Below are 23,244 nucleotides of genomic sequence, written 5' to 3'. Positions count from 1 at the left end.
CTATAGGGAATGGCTAGGACCTCCCCTCTTCTTTTAGGTTATTAATACCTCTGGAAATATTCAGATGTCAATCTTTGTTCCTATGCAAAGTGACTGCCTTTGATATAAACATATTCACATTTATTCAATATTGCAAATTGGCAGTGCCCAAATGGAGGTAGGGGTGGTGGTGGTGGTGGTGGTGGTGGGGAGCTGAAATTACTGTATGGCCTATAATACAATGTACTAGTCTAATAATACTATTAAAGTGACTGTTGTTAACAAAGGCCTGACCTTGAAATATGATCACTGAGGTGTCTGCATTCATAAATGTGATTAATGGCTGAATGAACAAATTCAATAATGTCAGACAGAGGTGATGAGGTACAACATGCATAGTCTGGCAATCTATATAAACACACTCCCAGCTTCTTTCAAAACATACAGTCAGTCATATAGTTATGCAAAATAGGGCGCTAGGCACAGGCAGTCATGTTATTGACACACAAACAAGAAAGAAGATACTTGTCTGTGATTTACACACACTAAAACAACTTTGTAAGTCTGATCAGTGAGATATAACTCATCACAAAATCATACTTTCAAGTTGACTAGAGTTTGGAATCAACAAGATCAACTATAACAGGTAGGTAACAAATTTATAGGTCACATCATATTAAGTGAGTCTTCATTCTTTTTAAACGACAAAGACTACGTGCCTTTTTGGTCCCTTGATCCTCCATTGTTAGGTACACGCTGAAATAACCTTACCAGGTTTTTACGTTGGTTATTTTGATCCTGGCAATACAGCACAAGGTAATGTTATCACTAACAATGTTACATGTAGACTGAATTTGGAATTAACAAGGTAATTAGGCAAAACGTTGGTTAGATCAACCGTTTTCAAAGTTTCAAGTACGTAGCAAAGTACTTGCCAAATAGTCAACTAAACTGAGAACTGGGAACATAGATGGTTTGTTTAATATATAACTGCACGATTTACTGAATCTTAATTCACTTTCCAGGTATCTCTACATTCCAAATATAGTACATTTTATTTGACATGAAATAATGTAAGAAATACATTACGTAGAGTCAAAACATACAGAAACAACGAAAACAAAGATAATAGACAATTTTTATAAATATATATATATATATATATTGAATTGAATATATGTATTGAATACAATGATAATAATGAATTAGAGAATTTTCCCAAAGCTATTAGTGATAAAATCATCATTTGAACTCATTATTCTTTTGAAAAATTCTTTTTTAGATAATTTTGAAAGCCTTGACCATAAAATTGATTTCTAGCTAGATGTATTGCTGCAATACATTATAGCATGGATTTCATTACCAATCGCTTTTGTATTACATAAATGACATATTCTTTCATCTGGGGTAATTCCTCGGTATCACAGTCTTTTGATAGGTAAATTAATGCTGTTGTTTTCCATACTGAACCTGTACTGAATGCTAATTAAGTACAGCCTTTTAGCAGTGTCTTCAGGCGCACGAATGCTGGGGCGACTGCATTCATCACCCCTACTAGTATTAATACTCTGTATAGTACCCAATTATCAGCTATAGCCATGAAAACAACCAATCAATGTCTTGCTACCATTTGAAATATATACATGAAGGTGTCAACTGCTGATGTTTTGCACAAGATCAAGCCTCAGTAATTTCAAGATTATTTATCAAAAATCACATCTTTTAGACAAAAGTTGCATGTGAACAAATAAATCTTGTCATGAACATTCCTCATCTAGACATCCCTAGACACATCTACAACCATTTTCAGTATTTTTAATCAAATGTCACTAATTTGCATAATGCTAATCTGATCATTTTCCTTTGAAGAAAATCTCACAACTAGATACTAAGTAGCATCCCCATCTAATATAATTATGGTAATCAGCCACACATTTTGACTTTCAGTTCATCACATGCATACATACATACATACATACATACATACATACATACATACATACATACATACATACATATATACATACATACATACATACATACGTACATACGTACATACGCATGTATACATACGTACATGCATGCGTACATACACACACACACACACATACATACATAAATACAAGTCATACACACACGTACGTACATACATACATACATACATACATACATACATGTACATATATACACACATATATGTCTGCATTCACATGCATATGGCCATAGCGTACAAAGACAGATGGCCAGTTTTATGGACACACTTAACCATCCATGCCTAAACAACACTGAACTCTGTGAAATTTTCTCAGGATCAGTAATGGCTATTTAATAATTACACAACTATTTTTGTCTTTTGTTAGAAAATTATATTTTACAAATCAAGATAATTTTAATCTATTTTGCATTTCAGGTTATTTTACATTAATATCAACTTGTGTGATAACAAAACAATGGAGAAACAAATAGCTCTTCAAGCCTCACCAGCAAAGGTCATCCTCTGGTCAGCTCCTCGAAGCTTGAGCACTGCTTTTGAGACATGTATACAAAACTTGCCAAATGTTCATGATTTTTATGAACCATTCATGAAGGCACTATACTTTGGGCTACCTGAGGAAAGGTTCAATGGAGCCATTGGTATTGCACCTACGCCAGGAATTTCGTACCAACTAACAAAAACGAGGCTCGAGAGTGCATGCACTGGGGAAAAGATAATATTCGTTAAAGATCTGGCATACAGTGCCATCGGCCATCTTGATAAACTTCCTGTAGGATTTTGTCATTCGTTCTTAATACGACATCCTACAAAGATCATAACCTCTTATATGAGGGGATGTTTGAAAAGCCAAGAGAAAGGATTGCCTCTTTGTACAAAATTCTGCACGGATGAGATTGGAATCAAGGAGTTGTCACAACTGTATGACTACATTGTAAGGGAGAAAATAGAGCTGAAACCTGTTATCATTGATGCTGATGATTTACAGCGTAATCCGGCTATAATGATGAAGAAATACTGTGAAGCTGTTGGTATTCCTTATGATGAATCCATGCTCACTTGGAAAAAAAATATTTCTGGGAAATTCTTGGAAGAACTGACAAGATTTGGTCCTCCGGAATTATGGCATAAGGAAGTTTTGTCACGTGATGGCCTTCACCCATCAAATCCTAGTGATGGATATGCCATAGATGTCACTGGCTATCCGGAAGAGGTACAACTTGCAATTAAGGAATGTTTGCCATTTTATGAAAGACTGTATGAGCATCGTTTGCAATAGTCATAAGTCTAAACACACACTAACAGGATGATGGTACAGGTGTATTTTCATCATTCATGGACTTACAAGTTTTAATTCAATACAAGTAATCACGCTACGTTCAAGTCTAGGAATACTTTGCAGTACTATTAATACTAATATTTAATAAATTATAGCCAAGATGGGGATTTTTTTAATCTTGATTAAAATGGTCATATGGATGAGAATTTGGTACATTTATTTTGGATTTTTAATTGAGAAATTAAGTTTTACTAGGTTTTAAACTCAGAGATGAGAGAAATCTAGTAAAACACATGTCATTTCCCTAATATATAAGCTATGTTGAGTTAAACTTCAAAGGTATGGGTTTACTGTAAAATAGCATAGCATCAATGCATGCCAACCATAGAGATGGTACTGAAAATACAACAGATAATAAAACCAGACTGTAAAAACCCACTGTGGTGGCAGAATAAGGAACTGTCACAGATCATGACAACAGAGTCAGTGGATGAAAAGCACAATGGGGCACAGCTACTACATTTCTAATGGTGGGGTGAACACTGTCATATTTTTACTAAAGTCAGAATGTCAGGTATTTATTGATAAGTAAGGCTCTCTACATCACAAGATGAACTGAAGCATTTCAAGAATCTATAGTTTGCAAGTTGCATTAAATAATTCCATCATGACCAAGCTGAATTATAGTCATGAAATTAGCTTTCAGGAACTAAAGGCTGAAAAAGGAGCATGTTTTCTAGTTCTCAATAATGATACAAAAATGGACAAACCTGTATTATACACATGCTAGAGCTGTCAGTTACACTATATGTATGATTCATGTTTTTGCCTATAGAGGGTGAAATTCCAGTAAATTAAATGGGCTAGATAGACAATTGACGATATTTTTTCTCTATTATGATTGTCATAGTTGTGAAGTTTGCAAACATTTAATCATATTACTCCTGTGTCTGTCTCTTTTGTAGTGTGATGTCCATTTTGTTTTGTGATTTACGTGTGCCATGTTCCTTTGTAGTGTGTCGATGTCCTTTTGTTTTGTGATTCACCATTCCGAGTTCCTTTGTTGTGTTTCATATATATTCATTTTGATTTCTAAGTACATTTCATTATCATTTCATGCCATTCAGCAGCTGTGTGCCCTCAAAGATGGCACACATAATGTTCAGTGCATAAATTAAATACAGTGTTTTTGCTAAGGTAGGGGAACCCTGGTAACAGAAAGGGGAAAGGTGTAAAAGTGACGTAGTTTCACATATAATCTACCATAATTCTGTTTGGAAACCTTGGTAAAGTTACCAAGAAACTCCAGTAGATTTTACCACAGGGGGCAGCGAGCGTGTAAATGATTGATTGATTAATCTATTGATTGACTGATTGATTGATTATTTCGTTGAATGATTGGTAGATTGACTGACTGATTTTTGAGGTGATATAAACCTTTCTTCCCTTCTTCCATGGCTACTTTTCTCTCTTTCAGCTGTATATAATTCTCACTTTATTGACTAAATAAAGACATCTTGTCCATTCTTCTCCTCGTATCTAAATTAAAACACCCCTAATCTCATAATTACCAGGGAGATAGTTACTGCAACACTTTGTGTTGATGGGTAGGACACTATCAATTACAAAAATGTCACAGGATTGTGTATTACTATTATCACATGGACAAATTTTTCTGTTATAGTTTTGGAACTTAGAAGTTAGTTGATGATGTTATTTAACCAAAATATACTGCCATTTGGTCATTGTTAAGGCCGTGGTCATGGTTACTAAGGCCAATTGTGTCAAAATAATTTGAAGAAAATTCTAGAAACATCTCACCAAGTTTCAGTCTTATTGACCAAGTACTTTTTGAGATATAAATGTTTGACCAAAATACATATTTTTACACCTTATTTTCATATTACTGATGACATCATTATATGCTTAATATTTCTTCATCCATACACCCACAAATGCACCCCTCTTAAATTTCAGCCCAATCTGCTCAGTAGTTTTGGAATTATAGGTTTTTGACCAAAAAGACACATTTTTAGCCCTAATTTGCATATTACTCCAGGAATCATCATGTCATGAACAAATCTCAATTTAATCACCCTTAAGAAACTTCCCACCAAATTTCATGCCAATCTGCCCAGTAGTTTTGGAGTTTAAGTTTTTTGACCAAAAACCACATTTTTTGACCCAAAACCATCATCTCTGATGCAATCATTTTTATTTGAACAGGTTCCCAACTAGACACCAGAAGTAACATAACTATCAAATATCAAAGCAATCGGTCCAGCAGTTTTTGACTTTAAGTTGTTTACACACACACACACACATTACATACAGACACTTTGTCATGCCTATTGCACCACTGAACCTTGGCTGAATGAGCATAATGGCCGAGTGAACAAATTCAGTAATGTCAAGGTTAACAGATACAACATGTATGGTCATGTGATTCACTCCTGGCTTCTTGAACGACCTCTGTCCTTTGTTCTTCCATTGTTAGGTACACGCTGAAATAACCTTACCAGCTTTTTATGTTGGTTATTTTGATCCTGGCAATACAGCACAAGGTAATGTTATCACTAACAATGTTACATGTAGACTGAATTTGGTATTAACAAGGTAATTAGGCAAAACGTTGCTTAGATCAACCGTTTTCAAAGTTTCAAGTACGTAGCAAAAACCTTGCCACATAGTCAACTAAACTGGGATCGTGGGAACAGTCACTTTGTATATTTCAACTGCATGACTTATTGAATGCTAATTCCCTTTCCATAAATACTTACTACTTTACACCTCTAAAGATCTTTCCAGAGTCTATTTCATGTATATATGCAGTAATAATTGTTCCTGTTTCAAGACTGTTGCCAACTGCTATGTTTACAACTTACGAAGTCACTGTCTACCGATATACTATCATCATTGTTCATGTTACTATAGCCACCAAGAACACAATGTCGAATCATGCTGCTTCCTATGAAAGACAGGGGAGGACAGTGAACTATGACCTGCAAGTTACAAAACTGCCACCTGTGAGTTGCAAAACTGCCACCTGCGACTGTTAGCCTCCATTTCTTGTTTTCTCGTAATACTAGATATTTGGGTATTTATTGTACATGTCAACAAGGGTAAGTTGACCAATTGGAATATACCATTGCAGTTTCGTCAGGACAAGAGGAAGCCTCAAAAAGTTGTCTTTATTACAACTCAGTGAACTCAAAGTGATCTGTGAAATGTGACTTAGCTTAAAGTGTTGGGTGGACATACACACATTGTATGTTGCCCCTGTACCAAGTTTGAAAAAAATCAGTCCAGGCATCTCCAAGAAACGGCTGCGGATGGACAAACGGACAGACGGACGGACAGACACACGGACAGACAGAACCCAATCCATAAGTCCCCGTTTCGGACTTCGTCCGGCAGGGACTAAAAATGGCCATGTTATGCATACTACACTCAAAGTACATTCGCCAATGAAGTGAGTTGGACAATGCAGACACAGCAGTCATCTGGCTTTTTGCTCGGCGAGTCGTAACCCATGTACACATGCTACCATTACTAGCTTACTTTAATTTAAAACGGGAACCATTGGCCAGATTCACAGGAAATGCTTCCTAACAAACTGCTAATGGCTTCTACCTTGAAGACACTCCTAAAATATCCTAAGTAAAATATAATTATTAAGTCGCAGTTTTAAAAGGCATAGTTTGCAACTCGTAGGTCGCAGTTTTCAAACTCGCAGGTCACTGTCCTCACCGGTCTTCCATAGCTTCCAGCATGGAGGTACAATTCTTCCTACCTCCATGCTCAGCAAGAACAACCACAAACTCATTATTCATAGTGTGAATATGTATGATACGATAATGTCATCAGTAAACTCTGAAGCCCAACTTAACTGAACAAACACTTCCGCATGATTAAGTTATAGGCAACGGATAAATTTTGCCAATATTTACGGGGATGTGTAAAACATCAAATGTTAATAACATAATTTTCTCATATTTTGGGGGATAGTGAGACTTCTGAGAGTGTATTCACAAACACCAACTCACTGCTCATCCCCTACATTTAATACCATGCTTTGTTTTGTTTATACCTTTGCTTTCTTTCATTTCGTTTCGTTTTGTTTCGTTTCATTTTGTCTCATTTTGCTCTACTGAATATCATTAAAATTCATACTGCTACACTAATTTTAGCTTTCCATCTTTTCAGATCTTTTTCTATTGCAGTATTTTCATGAACACACATGCAAATAAAACCTTTTGCGTCCTCGTCAGCTTGCTGGAACTATTTGACTTTATTTTGCTCTTAGAGATACAGTATTATAGTAATATTATCACCCATAACAAAATTGCATCTTGCCAGTTATGTAGACAAAATATCGGCAGGATATTTGTCAGAAATTGATCATTTAAACTTTGGAAAGGTTAACTATTCCAGGTACTGGTAGGTAACAAATAATGGTCACTTATTACTAAATTCAGCCTACATTAGCTCACACTGTCGTAAGCATCATCTGTCTTTACTGCATGATTTACTCATAATTCTGTATTTCAACTTCTTTAGGTTTGCAATTCCAAAAGTAAGATTACACTGTGTAGTTTAGAATTTTGAAACAGATGTTGGAGTTTCTTGTCAATTCATCACCAATGCGATTAATAATAGGCTGAGGTCATGTAATCTTTGCAGTTTTTCAGTCTCTTCTTACAAGACAGCCTCTCATGACAGGATATATTTCTAAAATCCAAATAGATTTACATCTTCCTGTAAACATTTTCTTTATCTTTCAGATTATTTCACAGCAATATCTACAAGTTTCATGACAATATAATGGCAAGTGAAACAAACCTTCAAACTTCACCCGCAAAGGTCATCCTCTGGTCAGCTGCTCGAAGCTTAAGCACTGCTTTTGAGCAATGTGTACGGAATTTGCCAAATGTTGATGGTATTCACGAGCCATTCTCAGAGGCACTATACTTCGGGCTACCTGAGGAAAGGTTCAGTGGAGCCATTGGTGTTGCATCTACGCCAGGAGTTTCGTACCAACAAATGAAAACGAGGCTCGAGAGTGCATGCACTGGGGAAAAGATACTATTCATAAAAGAACTTGCATACACTGCAGTCGGCCATCTTGATAAACTTCCTATAGGATTTTGTCATTCGTTCTTAATACGACATCCTGCAAAGATTATAACCTCATTTATGAGGGTATATTTGAATTACCAAGATCAAGGATTAATTTATCCAGCAAAATGCTGGATGGATGACATTGGAATTAAGGCGTTGTCACAACTATATGATTATGTTGTAAGGGAGAAAATAGAGCCAACACCTGTCATTGTTGATGCTGATGATTTACAGCGCAATCCGGCTATAATGATGAAGAAATATTGTGAAGCTGTTGGTATTCCTTACGATGAATCCATGCTCACTTGGGAAGGAGGCTTTTCAGGGAGATTCTTGGAAGAACTGACAAGACTTGCTCCAATGGAAGTATGGCATAAAACTATTTCAGCCTGTGATGGTCTTTATCCATCAAATCCTAGTGATGGATATGCCATAGATGTCACTGGCTATCCGGAAGAGATACAACTTGCAATTAAGGAATGTTTGCCATTTTATGAAAGACTGTATGAGCATCGTTTGCAATAGTCATAAGTCTAAACATACACTAACAGGATGATGGTACAAGTGTGTTTTCTTCATTCATGGACTTACAAATATAAATTCAATACAATTAATGCTATGTTCAAGTCTAGGAATACTTTGCAGTATTAACACTAACAAATTAAAACCAAGATGAACTGAAGCATTTCAAGAATCTATAGTTTGCAAGTTGCATTAAATAATTCCATCATGACCAAACTGAATTATAGTCATGCAATTAGCTTTCAGGAACTAAAGGCTGAAAAAGGAGCATGTTTTCTAGTTCTCAATAATGATACAAAAATGGACAAACCTGTACTATACACATGCTAGAGCTGTCAGTTACACTATATGTATGATTCATGTTTTTGCCTATAGAGGGTGAAATTCCAGTAAACAAGCCATTGAGAATGACATAGTCCCCGCTATGATTGGGTTTTAAGGAATTAGCACTACTCTGATCACGCAACAACACTTGTGAACCTAAATCAAACAGACTTAGATATGTTGTGTCTGCTTGTCGGACATGGAACATGCCTACAACAATAAAGGATTGGTCGGGTATGGGGGATCATATCAATATGAAAATGGATATGCAAATGTATGTCATAGAACACTGTCCTAATACCAACTCTGAATGAGATCTGTTCAAGCATGTCTGAGTTATGGCTTTGGACATGGAAAATTCACAAACAAAATGGCTGCCAGGCAGCCATATTGGATCGTATCATGACGAAAATGGATATGCACATGTATGTCATAGAACACTGTCCTAATACCAACTTCGAATGAGATCTGTTCAAGCATGTCTGAGTTATGGCTTTGGACATGGAAAATTTGCAAACAAAATGGCTGCCAGGCAGCCATATTGGATCGTATCACAATGAAAATGGATATGCACATGTATGTCATAGAACACTGTCCTAATACCAACTTTGAATGAGATCTGTTCAAGCATGTCTGAGTTATGGCTTTGGACATGGAAAATTTGCAAACAAAATGGCTGCCAGGCAGCCATATTGGATCGTATCACAATGAAAATGGATATGCACATGTATGTCATAGAACACTGTCCTAATACCAACTTTGAATGAGATCTGTTCAAGCATGTCTAAGTTATGGCTTTGGACATGAAAATTCACAAACAAAATGGCTGCCAGGCGGCCATATTGGATCGTATCATGACAACAATGGATATGCACATGTATGTCATAGAACACTGTCCTAATACCAACTTTGAATGAGATCTGTTCAAGCATGTCTAAGTTATGGCTTTGGACATGAAAATTCACAAACAAAATGGCTGCCAGGCGGCCATATTGGATCGTATCATGACAACAATGAATATGCACATATATGCCACAGAACACTGTCCTAATACCAACTCTGAATGAGATTTGTTCAAGCATGTCTGAGTTATGGCTTTAGACAGGGAAAATTCACAAACAAAATGGCTGCTAGGCGGCCATATTGGATCGTATCATAAAACAAATTGACGTGCATATGTATGCCATAGCATGTTGCCCCTGTACCAAGTTTGAAAAAAATCGGTACAGGCATCTCCAAGAAACGGCTGCGGACGGACGCACGGACGGACGGACGCACGGACGGACGGACGGAACCCAATCCATAAGTCCCCGTTCCGGACTTCGTCCGCGGGGACTAATTAAACTTGCTAGATAGATAGACAATTGACGATATTTTTTCTCTATTATGATTGTCATAGTTGTGAAGTTTGCAAACATTTAATCATATTACTCCTGTGTCTGTCTCCTTTGTAGTGTGATGCCTATTTTGTTTTGTGATTTATGTGTGCCATGTTCCTTTGTAGTGTGTCGATGTCCTTTTGTTTTGTGATTCACCATTCCGAGTTCCTTTGTTGTGTTTCATATATATTCATCTTGATTTCTAAGTACATTTCATTATCATTTCACGCCATTCAGCAGCTGTGTGCCCTCAAAGATGGCACACATAATGTTCAGTGCATACATACAGTGTTTTTGCTAAGGATGGGGAACCCTGGTAACAGAATGGGGAAAGGTGTAAAAGTGACATAGTTTCACATATAATCTACCATAATTCTGTTTGACAACCTTGGTAAAGTTACCAAGAAACTCCAGTAGATTTTACCACAGGGGGCAGCGAGCGTATAAATGATTGATTGATTGATTGATTAATCTATTGATTGACTGATTGATTATTTCGTTGAATGATTGGTAGATTGACTGACTGATTTTTATGGTGATATAAACCTTTCTTCCCTTCTTCCATGGCTACTTTTCTCTCTTTCAGCTGTATAATTCTCACTTTATTGACTAAATAAAGACATCTTGTCCATTCTTCTCCTCGTATCTAAATTAAAACACCCCTAATCTCATAATTACCAGGGAGATAGTTACTGCAACACTTTGTGTTGATGGGTAGGACACTATCAATTACAAAAATGTCACGGGATTGTGTATTACTATTATCTCATGGACAAATTTTTCTGTTATAGTTTTGGAACTTAGAAGTTAGTTGATGATGTTATTTAACCAAAATATACTGCCATTTGGTCATTGTTAAGGCCGTGGTCATGGTTACTAAGGCCAATTGTGTCAAAATAATTTGAAGAAAATTCTAGAAACATCTCACCAAGTTTCAGTCTTATTGACCAAGTACTTTTTGAGATATAAATGTTTGACCAAAATACATATTTTTACACCTTATTTTCATATTACTGATGACATCATTATATGCTTAATATTTCTTCATCTATACACCCACAAATGCACCCCTCTCAAATTTCAGCCCAATCTGCTGAGTAGTTTTGGAATTATAGGTTTTTGACCAAAAAGACACATTTTTAGCCCTAATTTGCATATTACTCCAGGAATCATCATGTCATGAACAAATCTCAATTTACTCACCCTTAAGAAACTTCCCACCAAATTTCATGCCAATCTGCTCATTAGTTTTGGAGTTTAAATTTTGTGACCAAAAACCACATTTTTTGACCCAAAACCATCATCTCTGATGCAATCATTTTTATTTGAACAGGTTCCCAACTAGACACCAGAAGTAACATAACTATCAAATATCAAAGCAATCGGTCCAGCAGTTTTTGACTTTAAGTTGTTCACACACACACACACACACACACACACACACACACACACACACACACATTACATACAGACACTTTGTCATGCCTATTGCACTACTGAACCTTGGCTGAATGAGCATAATGGCCGAGTGAACAAATTCAGTAATGTCAAGGTTAACAGATACAACATGTATGGTCATGTGATTCACTCCTGGCTTCTTGAACGACCTCTGTCCTTTGTTCTTCCATTGTTAGGTACACGCTGAAATAACCTTACCAGCTTTTTATGTTGGTTATTTTGATCCTGGCAATACAGCACAAGGTAATGTTATCACTAACAATGTTACATGTAGACTGAATTTGGAATTAACAAGGTAATTAGGCAAAACTTTGGTTAGATCAACCGTTATCAAAGTTTCAAGTATGTAGCAAAAAACTTGGTGAACAAAAAATGGGACCATGGGAACATAGTCGCTTTGTATATTTCAAATGCATGACTTATTGCGACTGTTAGCCTCCATTTCTCGTTTTCTCGTAATACTAGATATTTGGGTATTTATTGTACATGTCAACAAGGGTAAGTTGACCAATTGGAATATACCATTGCAGTTTCGTCAGGACAAGAGGAAGCCTCAAAAAGTTGTCTTTGTTACAACTCAGTGAACTCGAAGGGATCTGTGAAATGTGACCTAGCATAAAGCATTGGGTGGACATACCGTCACTCTGTCGAATAATTAATCTTACCAGTATACATGTATGTTTTGCTCTTTCAAGTGTGGTGGTCAAAAATAAACAAACAAAAAATGGCCATGCTATGCATACTACACTGAAGTACATTTGCCGATGAAGTGAGTTGGACAATACAGACACAGCAGTCATCTGGCTTTTTGCTCGGCGAGTCATATCCCATGTACACATGCCACCATTACGAGCTTACGTTAATTTAAAACGAGAACCATTGGCCAGAATCACAGGAAATGCTACCTAACAAACTGCTTGAAGACACTCCTAAAATATCCTAAGTAAAATATAACAATTAAGTTGTAGTTTTACAAGGCATAGTTTGCAAGTGACAGGTCGCAGTTTTGCAACTCGCAGGTCACTGTCCTCACCGGTCTTCCATAGCTTCCAGCATGGAGGTAGAATTCTTCCTACCTCCACGCTCAGCAAGAACAACCACAAACTCATTATTCATAGTGTGAATATGTATGATATGATAATGTCATCAGTTATTACATATTATTCACACCGTTATGTAAATATTGCCAGGCTCAGTACATGTGTCCCTTCTGATTAATAAACTCTGAAGCCCAACTTAACTGAACAATCAAATTTCCGCATGATTAAGTTATTGGCCACAGATAAATTTTGCCAATATTTACGGGGATGTGTAAAACATCAAATGTTAATAACATAATTTTCTCATGTTTTGGGGGACAGTGAGACTTCTGAGAGCGTATTCACAAACACCTCTTCAATTCCTCACTGCTCATCCCCTACATTTAATACCATGCTTTGTTTCATTTTGTTCTGTTTCATTTCGTTTCGTCTCGTTTCGTCTCATTTTGCTCTACTGAATATCATTAAAATTCATACTGCTACACTAATTTTAGCTTTCCATCTTTTCAGATCTTTTTCTATTGCAGTATTTTCATGTACACACATGCAAATAAAACCTTTTGCGTCCTCGTCAGCTTGCTGGAACTATTTGGCTTCATTTTGCTCTTAGAGATACAGTATTATAGTAATATTATCACCCATAACAAAATTGCATCTTGCCAGTTATTTAGACAAAATACTGGCAGGATATTTGTCAGAAATTGATCATTTAAACTTTGGTAAGGTTAACTATTTCAGGTACTGGTAGGTAACAAATAATGGTTACTTATTACTAAATTCAGCCTACATTAGCTCACACTGTCGTAAGCATCATCTGTCTTTACTGCATGATTTACTCATAATTCTGAATTTCAATCTGTTAAGGTTTGCATTTCCAAAAGTAAGATTACACTGTGTAGTTTAGAATTTTGAAACACATACTGGAATTCCCATTAGGATTAATAATAGCTCATATATTCATTGCAGTTTTTTTATCTTTTCTTACAATGTAGCCTCTTAATGACAGGAAATATTTCTAAAATCCAGATAGATTTACAGCTTCTTAAACATTTTCTTTATCTTTCAGATTATTTCACAGCAATATCTACAAGTTTCATCACAATCTAATGGCGAGTGAAACAAACTTTCAAACTTCACCCGCAAAGGTCATCCTCTGGTCAGTTGCTCGAAGCTTGAGCACTGCTTTTGAGCGATGTGTAAGGAATTTGCCAAATGTAGAGGTTATTCATGAACCGTTTATGGTACCTTTCTACTTTGGACTACTTGAGGAAAGGTATAATGAATATACTGCTCTCTCTTCATGGCCAGGAGTTTCATTCCAGCAAACGAAAGCAAAGATAGACAGTGCCTGTCTTGGGGACAAGATAGTATTCATAAAAGATGCTGCTTGCAACATTATTAACCATCTTGATCAACTTCCAGTAGGACCACGTCATACATTCCTGATACGCCATCCAGCAAAGTGTGTTATCTCTTTCTATAAGGGTTGTTTAAAAGCCCAGGAGATGGGAGCACCCTTACAATATAAAGTGTCACATATTGTCCTTGGTATTGAGGCGCTCTCAAAACTGTATGACTACATTGTAAGGGAAAAAATAGAGCTGAAACCTGTCATCATTGATGCTGATGATTTACAGCGTAATCCGGCTATAATGATGAAGAAATATTGTGAAGCTGTTGGTATTCCTTACGATGAATCCATGCTCACTTGGAAAAAAGGGATTTCAGGGAAATTCTTGGAAGACCTATCTAGATTTGGTCCTCTAGAAATATGGCATGAGGAGGTGTCATCACGTGATGGCCTTCACCCATCAAATCCTAGTGATGGATATACCATAGATGTCACTGGCTATCCCCAAGAGATACAACTTGCGATTACAGAGTGTTTGCCGTTTTATGAACACCTACACGAGTTTCGTTTGCAATAGTCATGCGTCTAAACAAGAAATGCCCATCCAGTAACTTCAAAGAGCTACTAATTGATTTTACCTTAATTTAATGCTATGTAGTAGGGAAAATCAGGAGAAGGTGCTGGCCAGCAACAGGGTAGCTGCGTTTTGTTTGGGCTCCACTGGTCTTGCCAAGTTTTTTGAACTAGATGACAAAATAATTGGCCCAGTTTAGTCTACAGTAATTACAATACGGCTATAATAGCATGGGTGTCGGTGTAGAAACCTGGAGAGCACTAATTGGGGGTTTTGTGCAACCAAGCAGTTGGAAAAACATATCGGCTGAGCGGTACACACCCTACACAGTATGGACGCCAGCTAACAAAGTCTGTTACAGACTGCTCTGCTGTCTTCTAATCACCGGAGTGGTGTATGCAGGTACTGAAATTATTCTTCGTGGTAAAGACCAACTTTCTTCATGGTTAGAAAGTAGTGGTAGACTGTCCTTTGAGAAACATCTCCTATACTTTCCAGTAGGGAAAATCAGGTATAAAATTTAGATGCTCCTATCATACGGTAATATTTGAAATGATACCATATACATGTATACGAATATACAGATAGAAGGCAGATCATTACATTGCATACGGCATATTATTATTATTATTATTGTCAACTTGATTTTAGAGCTAACAAATATTGGCTTTTCACTTTATTTCTTGTGTTCTATAATTTGGTGTGCTGAGCGTTAACTTGGTTAATTACATCCTGTTTATTTACCATATAGTTCCACAACAGAAACAACGAAACATCACAACAGCATCAATCCGTGTCAATCATAGAGATGGTATTGAAAATACAACAGATACAAAAATCAGACTGTGAAAACCCACTGCAGTGGCAGAATAAGGAACTGTCACAGATCATGACAACAGTGTCAATGGATGAAAAGCACAATGGGTCACTGCCACGACATTTCTTATGGTGGGGAGAACAAGTCAGAATGTCGGGTATTTATTGATAAGTAAGGCTCTCTACATCACAAGATGAACTGAAGCATTTCAAGAATCTAGATTACAGCCTTCTATAGTTTACAAGTTGCATTAAATAATTCCATCATGACCAAGCTGAATTATAGTCATGAAATAAGCTTTCAGGAACTAAAGGCTGAAAAAGGAGCATGTTTTCTAGTTCTCAATAATGATACAAAAATGGACAAACCTGTACACATACACATGCGAGGCTGTCAGTTACACTACATGTATATTCATGTTTTTGCCTATAGAGGGCGCCATCTATATTTCAAATCCTCCAAGCACTTGTACTGAATGCAATGACATGTTATTTTCACAGCTGCTCCTGAATTAGTTCCCACCCAATTTAACATATCTATTATTGTTGGCAAAGATACAATCATCAATATCAGGGTTGTCAGTGGCTGAGTGGTTAATCAACTTGTCTCTTACCACTGTGGTCGGGGGTTTCAGGGTTTGATTAAATTTACCACACTGACAACTGTAAGTAAGAAGAGTGTCATTTAGTTTGACTCTACCGAACAATGCAGGTTTTCCCCAGGTACTCCGGTTTCCTCCTGCATTAACACTGAACCCATGAGGGATATCCCTCACTGAACTTTTTGGGAGACAAGCGTTTATAGACTTAAAGAACTATCCAGTATAAATAAAGATGATACCTACATCTATGACAATAGATGATAAGTAAAGCTACCGATATGTACACTTTTCATTCATTCCTACATGTACATTGCACTTCAAGGAGCCATGACAGAATAGTCAGAGTGGCTGGCTTGGAATCTGCAAGTAGCTGGTCCAAGCCTTGCCACTGCAGATTTATTTCAGAATGGATAAAGTCCTTGGATACCACGGATATCATCTGAACCACAACTGCACTCCTTGTCAACCTAGCTCTTGGTGACTTGGTAGAACAGAAGGTTGTTATGTGAATGCTTTTAATTCAGTGCATTTACAGCCACAGCAATAAATGGTATGTTCCCCAGGGAGTTGAGGAAACTATATTAGGACTGCTGAGCTGATATAGGTCCATGCTCTGGCTAATAACTGTACAGCATCGTGATCACAACATTCATTGTGAAAGCTGTTCAATAAATATACACCATTACTTACTTCATTTTCTTTGGCTGATGATTCTACAAAACCTGCTTTCCATGAATCTGCTAGATTTTTACCAATTTCTGGAGATATAACTCTGAAATAAAACAAAATAAAGTATATCCATGGTTACTGCCTACTAATAATTCCTATAGGTATGTGTCATTCCTAGCATTACTTCATATTCACAATCATGATAATGCACATATACATATTAAATACAAGGATTGGTACGTCATTTCATTCCCGACAAGCGGTACAAAATAGCACCCACCTTACTACAACATATACAACAGTGGAAACCAAGCTTTCGACTCACTCAGAAAGACACAAACTAAGTGTATTGTTGCATGTTGAAAGAAACTACTGAATGGCCAATGGTTTATACTAACTCACAGAAGGGTGGCATTTCTGATCATTTCCATGATCTAGCAGTGAATATTTTTGAGACTTTCAATGTTTACACTATATCATTACAGGGTGATTATATCTGCATAAATGAGGCACTGCTAACACACAAGTGTGTAATCTGCCATACGCAACAACAATAGTTTTACTTTGTGTCAATCTTTGTAAACTGAGAGCTTGGTTTCAATGGTAGTATAATGCATTTTTACAATGAAATTCACATGACCAGCGTGAAAGCAATAGACACAAATGTGATTTTCAGATATTAAAACTCAATTGATCAGACTCAATTGGAGTATGACCATTTTCATTTATCAAGAAGGCCAAGGGCTCGAATTGAACAGTAGTCCCATGCCCACAAAATATTAATACTTGTCATGGGACTACCATAATTTGCAGCTGATAGCCCATTCAGGCTACCACTTATTATGTGATGAAGATGGAAGATTTATAATGTATGGACATGAGAGTATTTTACTAACACACATAATTCCAACAGAGGAACTCTTGTTTTCAGTTTTGGAATATGGGACGACTGGTCCTAGTGGGCTACCACTTTCTGAACTTGGTAGCCCACTAGGACTACCAAAGAAAAAAAGTTAAGTTTGAGCCCTGGAAGGCATTCAGAATTTACAAGGTTTGGTAGATGTGCCTCACAATGCACAGTAAACTTGAGAAAAACACTGACACTGTCTAACAAGTAGTGTGATTAAACTTTCCACATTATAGTTTATACCGTCATAATGTATACAAACACAGCTGTACTAGAAGAATGTAAAATATTTCTTCTTTTTTCAAAGCAGTAGCAATTGAGTAATAAATAAATAAATAGATAATAATGATAATAATAAACTGTCAACTTCCACAACCACAAACCTTCAGAAACAGGAAACACCTTGTTGGAAAAAAGTCAAAAGGTCAAAGGTGAATGGTAAATAATCCAGTCCCATGAACTTTATATCAAGTTTTTTGATTGGAACCAAATAGGAATGCATGATAACAGTAAAAACTACACAATGAGGGCAGTTTTTATGATCTCTTTCACTCTGTTGTTCTATGACTAATACACATTGGAATGTACTGCAACAACTTTATAGTTTTTTTATGAAACAAAACGTGAAACAATGTGAGAGACTTGCTTTGTTGGGCGTATCAAAATATTATCTCGGAGTCATGATGGGCAAATGGTGAGAGTGGCTGGCTTTGAATCTGCAGGTTGCAGATTCGAGCCCTGTCACTGCCATTTGTTTCTGAATGGCTAAAGTCCTAAGGCAAGATTTGAATCACAATTGTGCCTCAGTCACCCAGCTGTATAATTGGGGACCTGGTAGGATAAAGGTTGCAATATGAATACTTTAATCCTATGAGCTTACAGAGGCTGCAATGGATTGTATGCTCCCCAGGGAGTTGTAGCAGTATAAAGGGCTGTTGTGCCACTATAGATCCGTGCCAGGGGTAATAACTGTAAAGCGCTTTGAGTACAGAGTGGAAAAGTGCTATATAAAAACCAACATTATTTTATTATTAATATTATCTTGCACTGTACATACCTTTCCATGTGTAGATCTGTTTTATTACCTACAAGCACAATTGGCACTCTAGAAAGAGGAAAGAAAGTGGAAGTGACGTTATAAATAAGTGGAAATGAAAGTTTTTTGTTTGTGATTTTGATTGCCTGTACATAGAATTCACATCCATCTTTGTACAAAGCTCTCTAATTTTACAATATCATGCTATGATTTAGATCTTGTCTCCTTTGGCTCTTTTCTATAGAACTGAATATTTATCACTTTCTGCATATTTGGAACCAAACAATCTCACATTTAAATCATTAATACATACACATGAATTCAGTAAATAGACTGTCAATTTCATATTTTGTATTGAAAGCAATAGATATATGAGTTTCCACAACCATTTCTGAATCTATTCGCCTATTTTATACCGTAGTAAATGTACATGTAGTGATATCTGGATGAAAAATGTACTTCAACTTTTTTTCACTGAAATTGAATGGACTCTTCTATTATATGTTGGTTGGTGGCCTAGTAATGCAACACATTATAAATCAGTATTATCAACAAATGGAATGAGATTTACATGGTTGCTGTCAATATTCTATACACTGTAGTTATTACAGTGTACAGTTAAATAAAACTTGACTGAAATTTCATTAACGGGGCACAAGCTGATCTAATCCGCTAACATAATTTTGTATAATCCATTTTTATAAATAATATCGAGGTAATCCCTACTATGCAATCAGCTGTTGTAACCCTGACAGAAGACAATTGTGATGTCATAGAAGACATGTACTATGATGACGATGTACGGACATCAACATTATCTTCAGTAAGTATTTTTTAATTATGTAAAAACAATTTGTAACTCAGCCTGTTCCACTGAAAAAAAAGTATGTTGAACCCTGTCAATGTTTTCATTGTCTTATCCCTAGCTTTCATTCCCAGGTGTTTACATCTGATTAGAGCCAGGGGAAAACAACACATCCTGGAAGTCTGGGTCTGAAGGAACACATACATGTAGTTATGTACTGATATTTACTTGTAGTTTACAAGCTATGTTAGGATGTTGTCTGGACTATTAACACATCCAGCTGAGTCACTACAAGGCAACTGTTGTGTAGGCTATATACTCTATACTATATACTCCAAGGAAATCCTGGTGTGATGATCACTCAGGAAATGTGTTGCGAGTTGAGGTCATTTTCCTACAGGCAGCACTTTTGTTAAACCTTAAAGGTGATAAGTAAGTAAAATTTGCCTCCATTTCCCTGCATTTTAACAAGGTTTCCTGTAATTTAATATGTCCTTTTAAAGAAAACACTGACACAGTATATAATGATGTGATAAGACACGAATCTAATGATTTTTACCTTATAGTTTATTGATGTTCCTCTGTCTTGTCCCTATACATGTGATGATTTTTGGATCTACTTTATTGTTAGCCCAATGATATGTACACCAATACTGAGTTATTAGTAGCCTTATCACTGGCGTATTGATATACTATAAGTTTCAAGTGCTTTTCTGAACTTTGTGGACTGTAATAAAGTTGTAATGTTTAGTTCTAAGATGAAACCTCTCCGTGTTTTGTGTAAACCGCAGGACTTTGGCGGGAAAGTATCACAGTTCAACTGTTGTTCATATTTCATATCTTGCCAGATTCTTTTCTTGTGACCTACATTTTGTATTATCGATCATCTTTTATATATTTTACTTCCTGTACTTTTCTTTTTTCCCAAGTTCTTATATAACTGTTGGGGACCACAGTTGGTCAAGTTTCCCACACTTCTGTGTGTGTCATCTTTTAACCACATTGCAAAATATCCACCTTTCTTCTTTGTTTATTATTATTACTTTTTGTATTTCTGTATATGTTTTTGTGCAAATGAATAAAGAAGTTAAATAAAACTATACTCAAATCAGCATAAATTTTCATCAAAATTCCCCTTCTGTTTAATCCAAGCGTACCATCACCATAGCAAAAATAAAATAATACAAAATTGTCGTAGTGCATTATTATACCTCTTACAGTGGCCATACAGATGACGATTGGATATTTAAATTATGAAACATTTTATCATGACTTCCTACCTGAAATATCGTGGTTTAACAACGTAGAACAAATCCGTGTTTGTAACTCAATACATTGCAGATTAAGAAATGTGTAAAACTTTTGTTATTGTACGTTCAATAACAAAACGTGTTACACATTTTTAACTTTTTTAAAATGTATTGAGTTACAAACAAGGACTTGGTCTATGTTGTTTCACATTGATTTTTCAAGTAAAAGCAATGATAAAATTGTTTTATAAATTAAAAATCCATAATAAATATCCCAATCCTCATCCTTACGGCCACTTTAAACATTACAAATATTTCGCTATACATGTCAATTCTTGTCCAAACCAAATTATAAACAAAATGTCATAATTCAATCAATGGTCAGGTAATGAAATTTTATAGCAAAACCAATGTGTCATACTTACTGTACTTTTCCTATCATATCTAGTAATTTTTCATGAATAACTTTAATAACTTCAAAACTGAAATAAAAGAAGAAGCAGTGATAGTGATTATCATATGATTTGAAAATGAGCAAAACCTGAAATTCCGATAAATGCTAGTTTAGAAGAATTGTTGATGGCAGAAATTCATGGAGAATTTGGATTAAAAGACACAATCAGAAAAAAACAGCACTGTAAAAGTTTAGAGTGGTCCAACTTATTTCATTACAAAAAGACATCAAAGTCAGATGGCACAGTTGACAAAATTCATTAGCATAGAATCCAGTCATGTGGTGATTGTTGGCTCTCGCCTCTTCTTTACCATGCCTGGTATTTTGCTAGTGGCCATTTATGTTAATGAATGTTTGACCAGAAATCGGGTGCAAGTTCTTAAAGGGTCTTACATTTTGCTCACAGTATGAGATGATAGTGTCGCCACATGGGTAGAACCAAGTTAGAGGAGGGTTGAGCTATATGATGTAAACATACAATGTAATTATCATATTCACAGGGCTGAAAGTTGCTGTGAGAAATCGTAACCCATTTCTTAGGTTTCAAATAAACGGCTGCTAGCAAAATGCCAGGCACTGTACGTGAAAAGTGAGAGCCAAAAATTATAGGCTAAAAAATTCATGTATTTCTTTTCATAAAAATATTGTTCCTTTACAGTGGCAGTCTGTAAGTAAAAAATGTAACTGAGGCCTACATGTAGTTTATGACTAACATCTGTGTATACAAAATACAAATACAAAACAAACATTGAAACATATTTAGAAAAAAATCCGAGTCAACAGATTGTGCTGACATAGATTTAGTTTTAAATATGTTGCAGAGTGATAGTGTTGTTAAATTTGCAAACAAAGGCCTGAAAAACGGCTGCTCTGGTGTTTTCAGATATATTGGTACCTACATTGTACAAAATTAACGTCACAAAGTCAGCATTTAAAGAATACCTCATGAAAGCTCACTTGTGTCTGCTAGCTGATGTTATGGCACAACATATATTTTACAGTCAACAATAAACCTATCACCTGTAAAAAATGTTGGTCTGTGTACTATAATACAAGGTCTATTGGGCACACCTTGTAAAACCCTGCACTGACTCCCTTGTAAGGGTGACCCCCATTTTTTTTTCTGTTTCTCTTTACCCGACCGACCAAAATTTTCAGCTCCGACATCAAAATAAAAAATACTTGTATTTTTGCCTGCTCGCCCTTAATATTTTGTGGAACAGCGCCCTCTCTGGAAAGAATAAGCATAATTCATGCAAAATCTGGAAAAATAATGACAATTTAGAACATTTTGACTCATATTTTAAGCACTACAGAACCAGTGAACACTGGTTGTCATGGCATAGAACGACCAGGGTATATAAGCCATATTTTCCATTCAAAGACAATATCTTGGCTTTTGTATGGGGTAATAAGATGTATTGCATCTTACAGTCTAGGAGCAGAAATACATATCACATTATGCAAATACTGGTAGGTATTCCCAGGTGATGTGAACTGACACATCTACAGAAATTATAAAAGTTGTTTACCTTTTTTCTGAGGTGACAGAGTAAACTAGAACATAGCCATGAATATCAACTGTGTATGATTGTGGAAATATTGAGTACTCATCTTGACCAGCTGTATCTACTAGTTGAAGTTGAAATTCCTGGCCTCGAATCTTGAAGGTTTTTGTGAATGCT

The 23,244-nt window shown here is 36.1% G+C and overlaps 1 protein-coding gene across 1 annotated transcript in view; it reads right to left on the bottom strand.

Annotated features, from left to right (window-relative positions):
- Window positions 1-23,244, bottom strand: part of LOC144447264 (GTP-binding protein Rheb-like) — a 34,661-nt gene that overhangs the window by 5,548 nt on the left and 5,869 nt on the right. Inside the window, exons 3-6 of the mRNA XM_078137176.1 lie at window positions 23,092-23,242; window positions 21,531-21,587; window positions 19,072-19,119; window positions 17,129-17,210 (exon numbers count right to left, since the gene is read on the bottom strand). Of these exons, the coding sequence (XP_077993302.1) occupies window positions 17,129-17,210; window positions 19,072-19,119; window positions 21,531-21,587; window positions 23,092-23,242 (338 nt within the window). The remainder of the gene's footprint in view (window positions 1-17,128; window positions 17,211-19,071; window positions 19,120-21,530; window positions 21,588-23,091; window positions 23,243-23,244) is intronic.

The sequence above is a fragment of the Glandiceps talaboti genome, chromosome 16, assembly GCF_964340395.1.
Source record: "Glandiceps talaboti chromosome 16, keGlaTala1.1, whole genome shotgun sequence".
In the NCBI taxonomy this organism is placed as follows: Eukaryota; Metazoa; Hemichordata; class Enteropneusta; family Spengelidae; genus Glandiceps; species Glandiceps talaboti.
The sequence above is the reverse complement of the archived record's forward strand: the minus strand, read 5'-3'. Positions and strand labels throughout refer to the sequence as shown.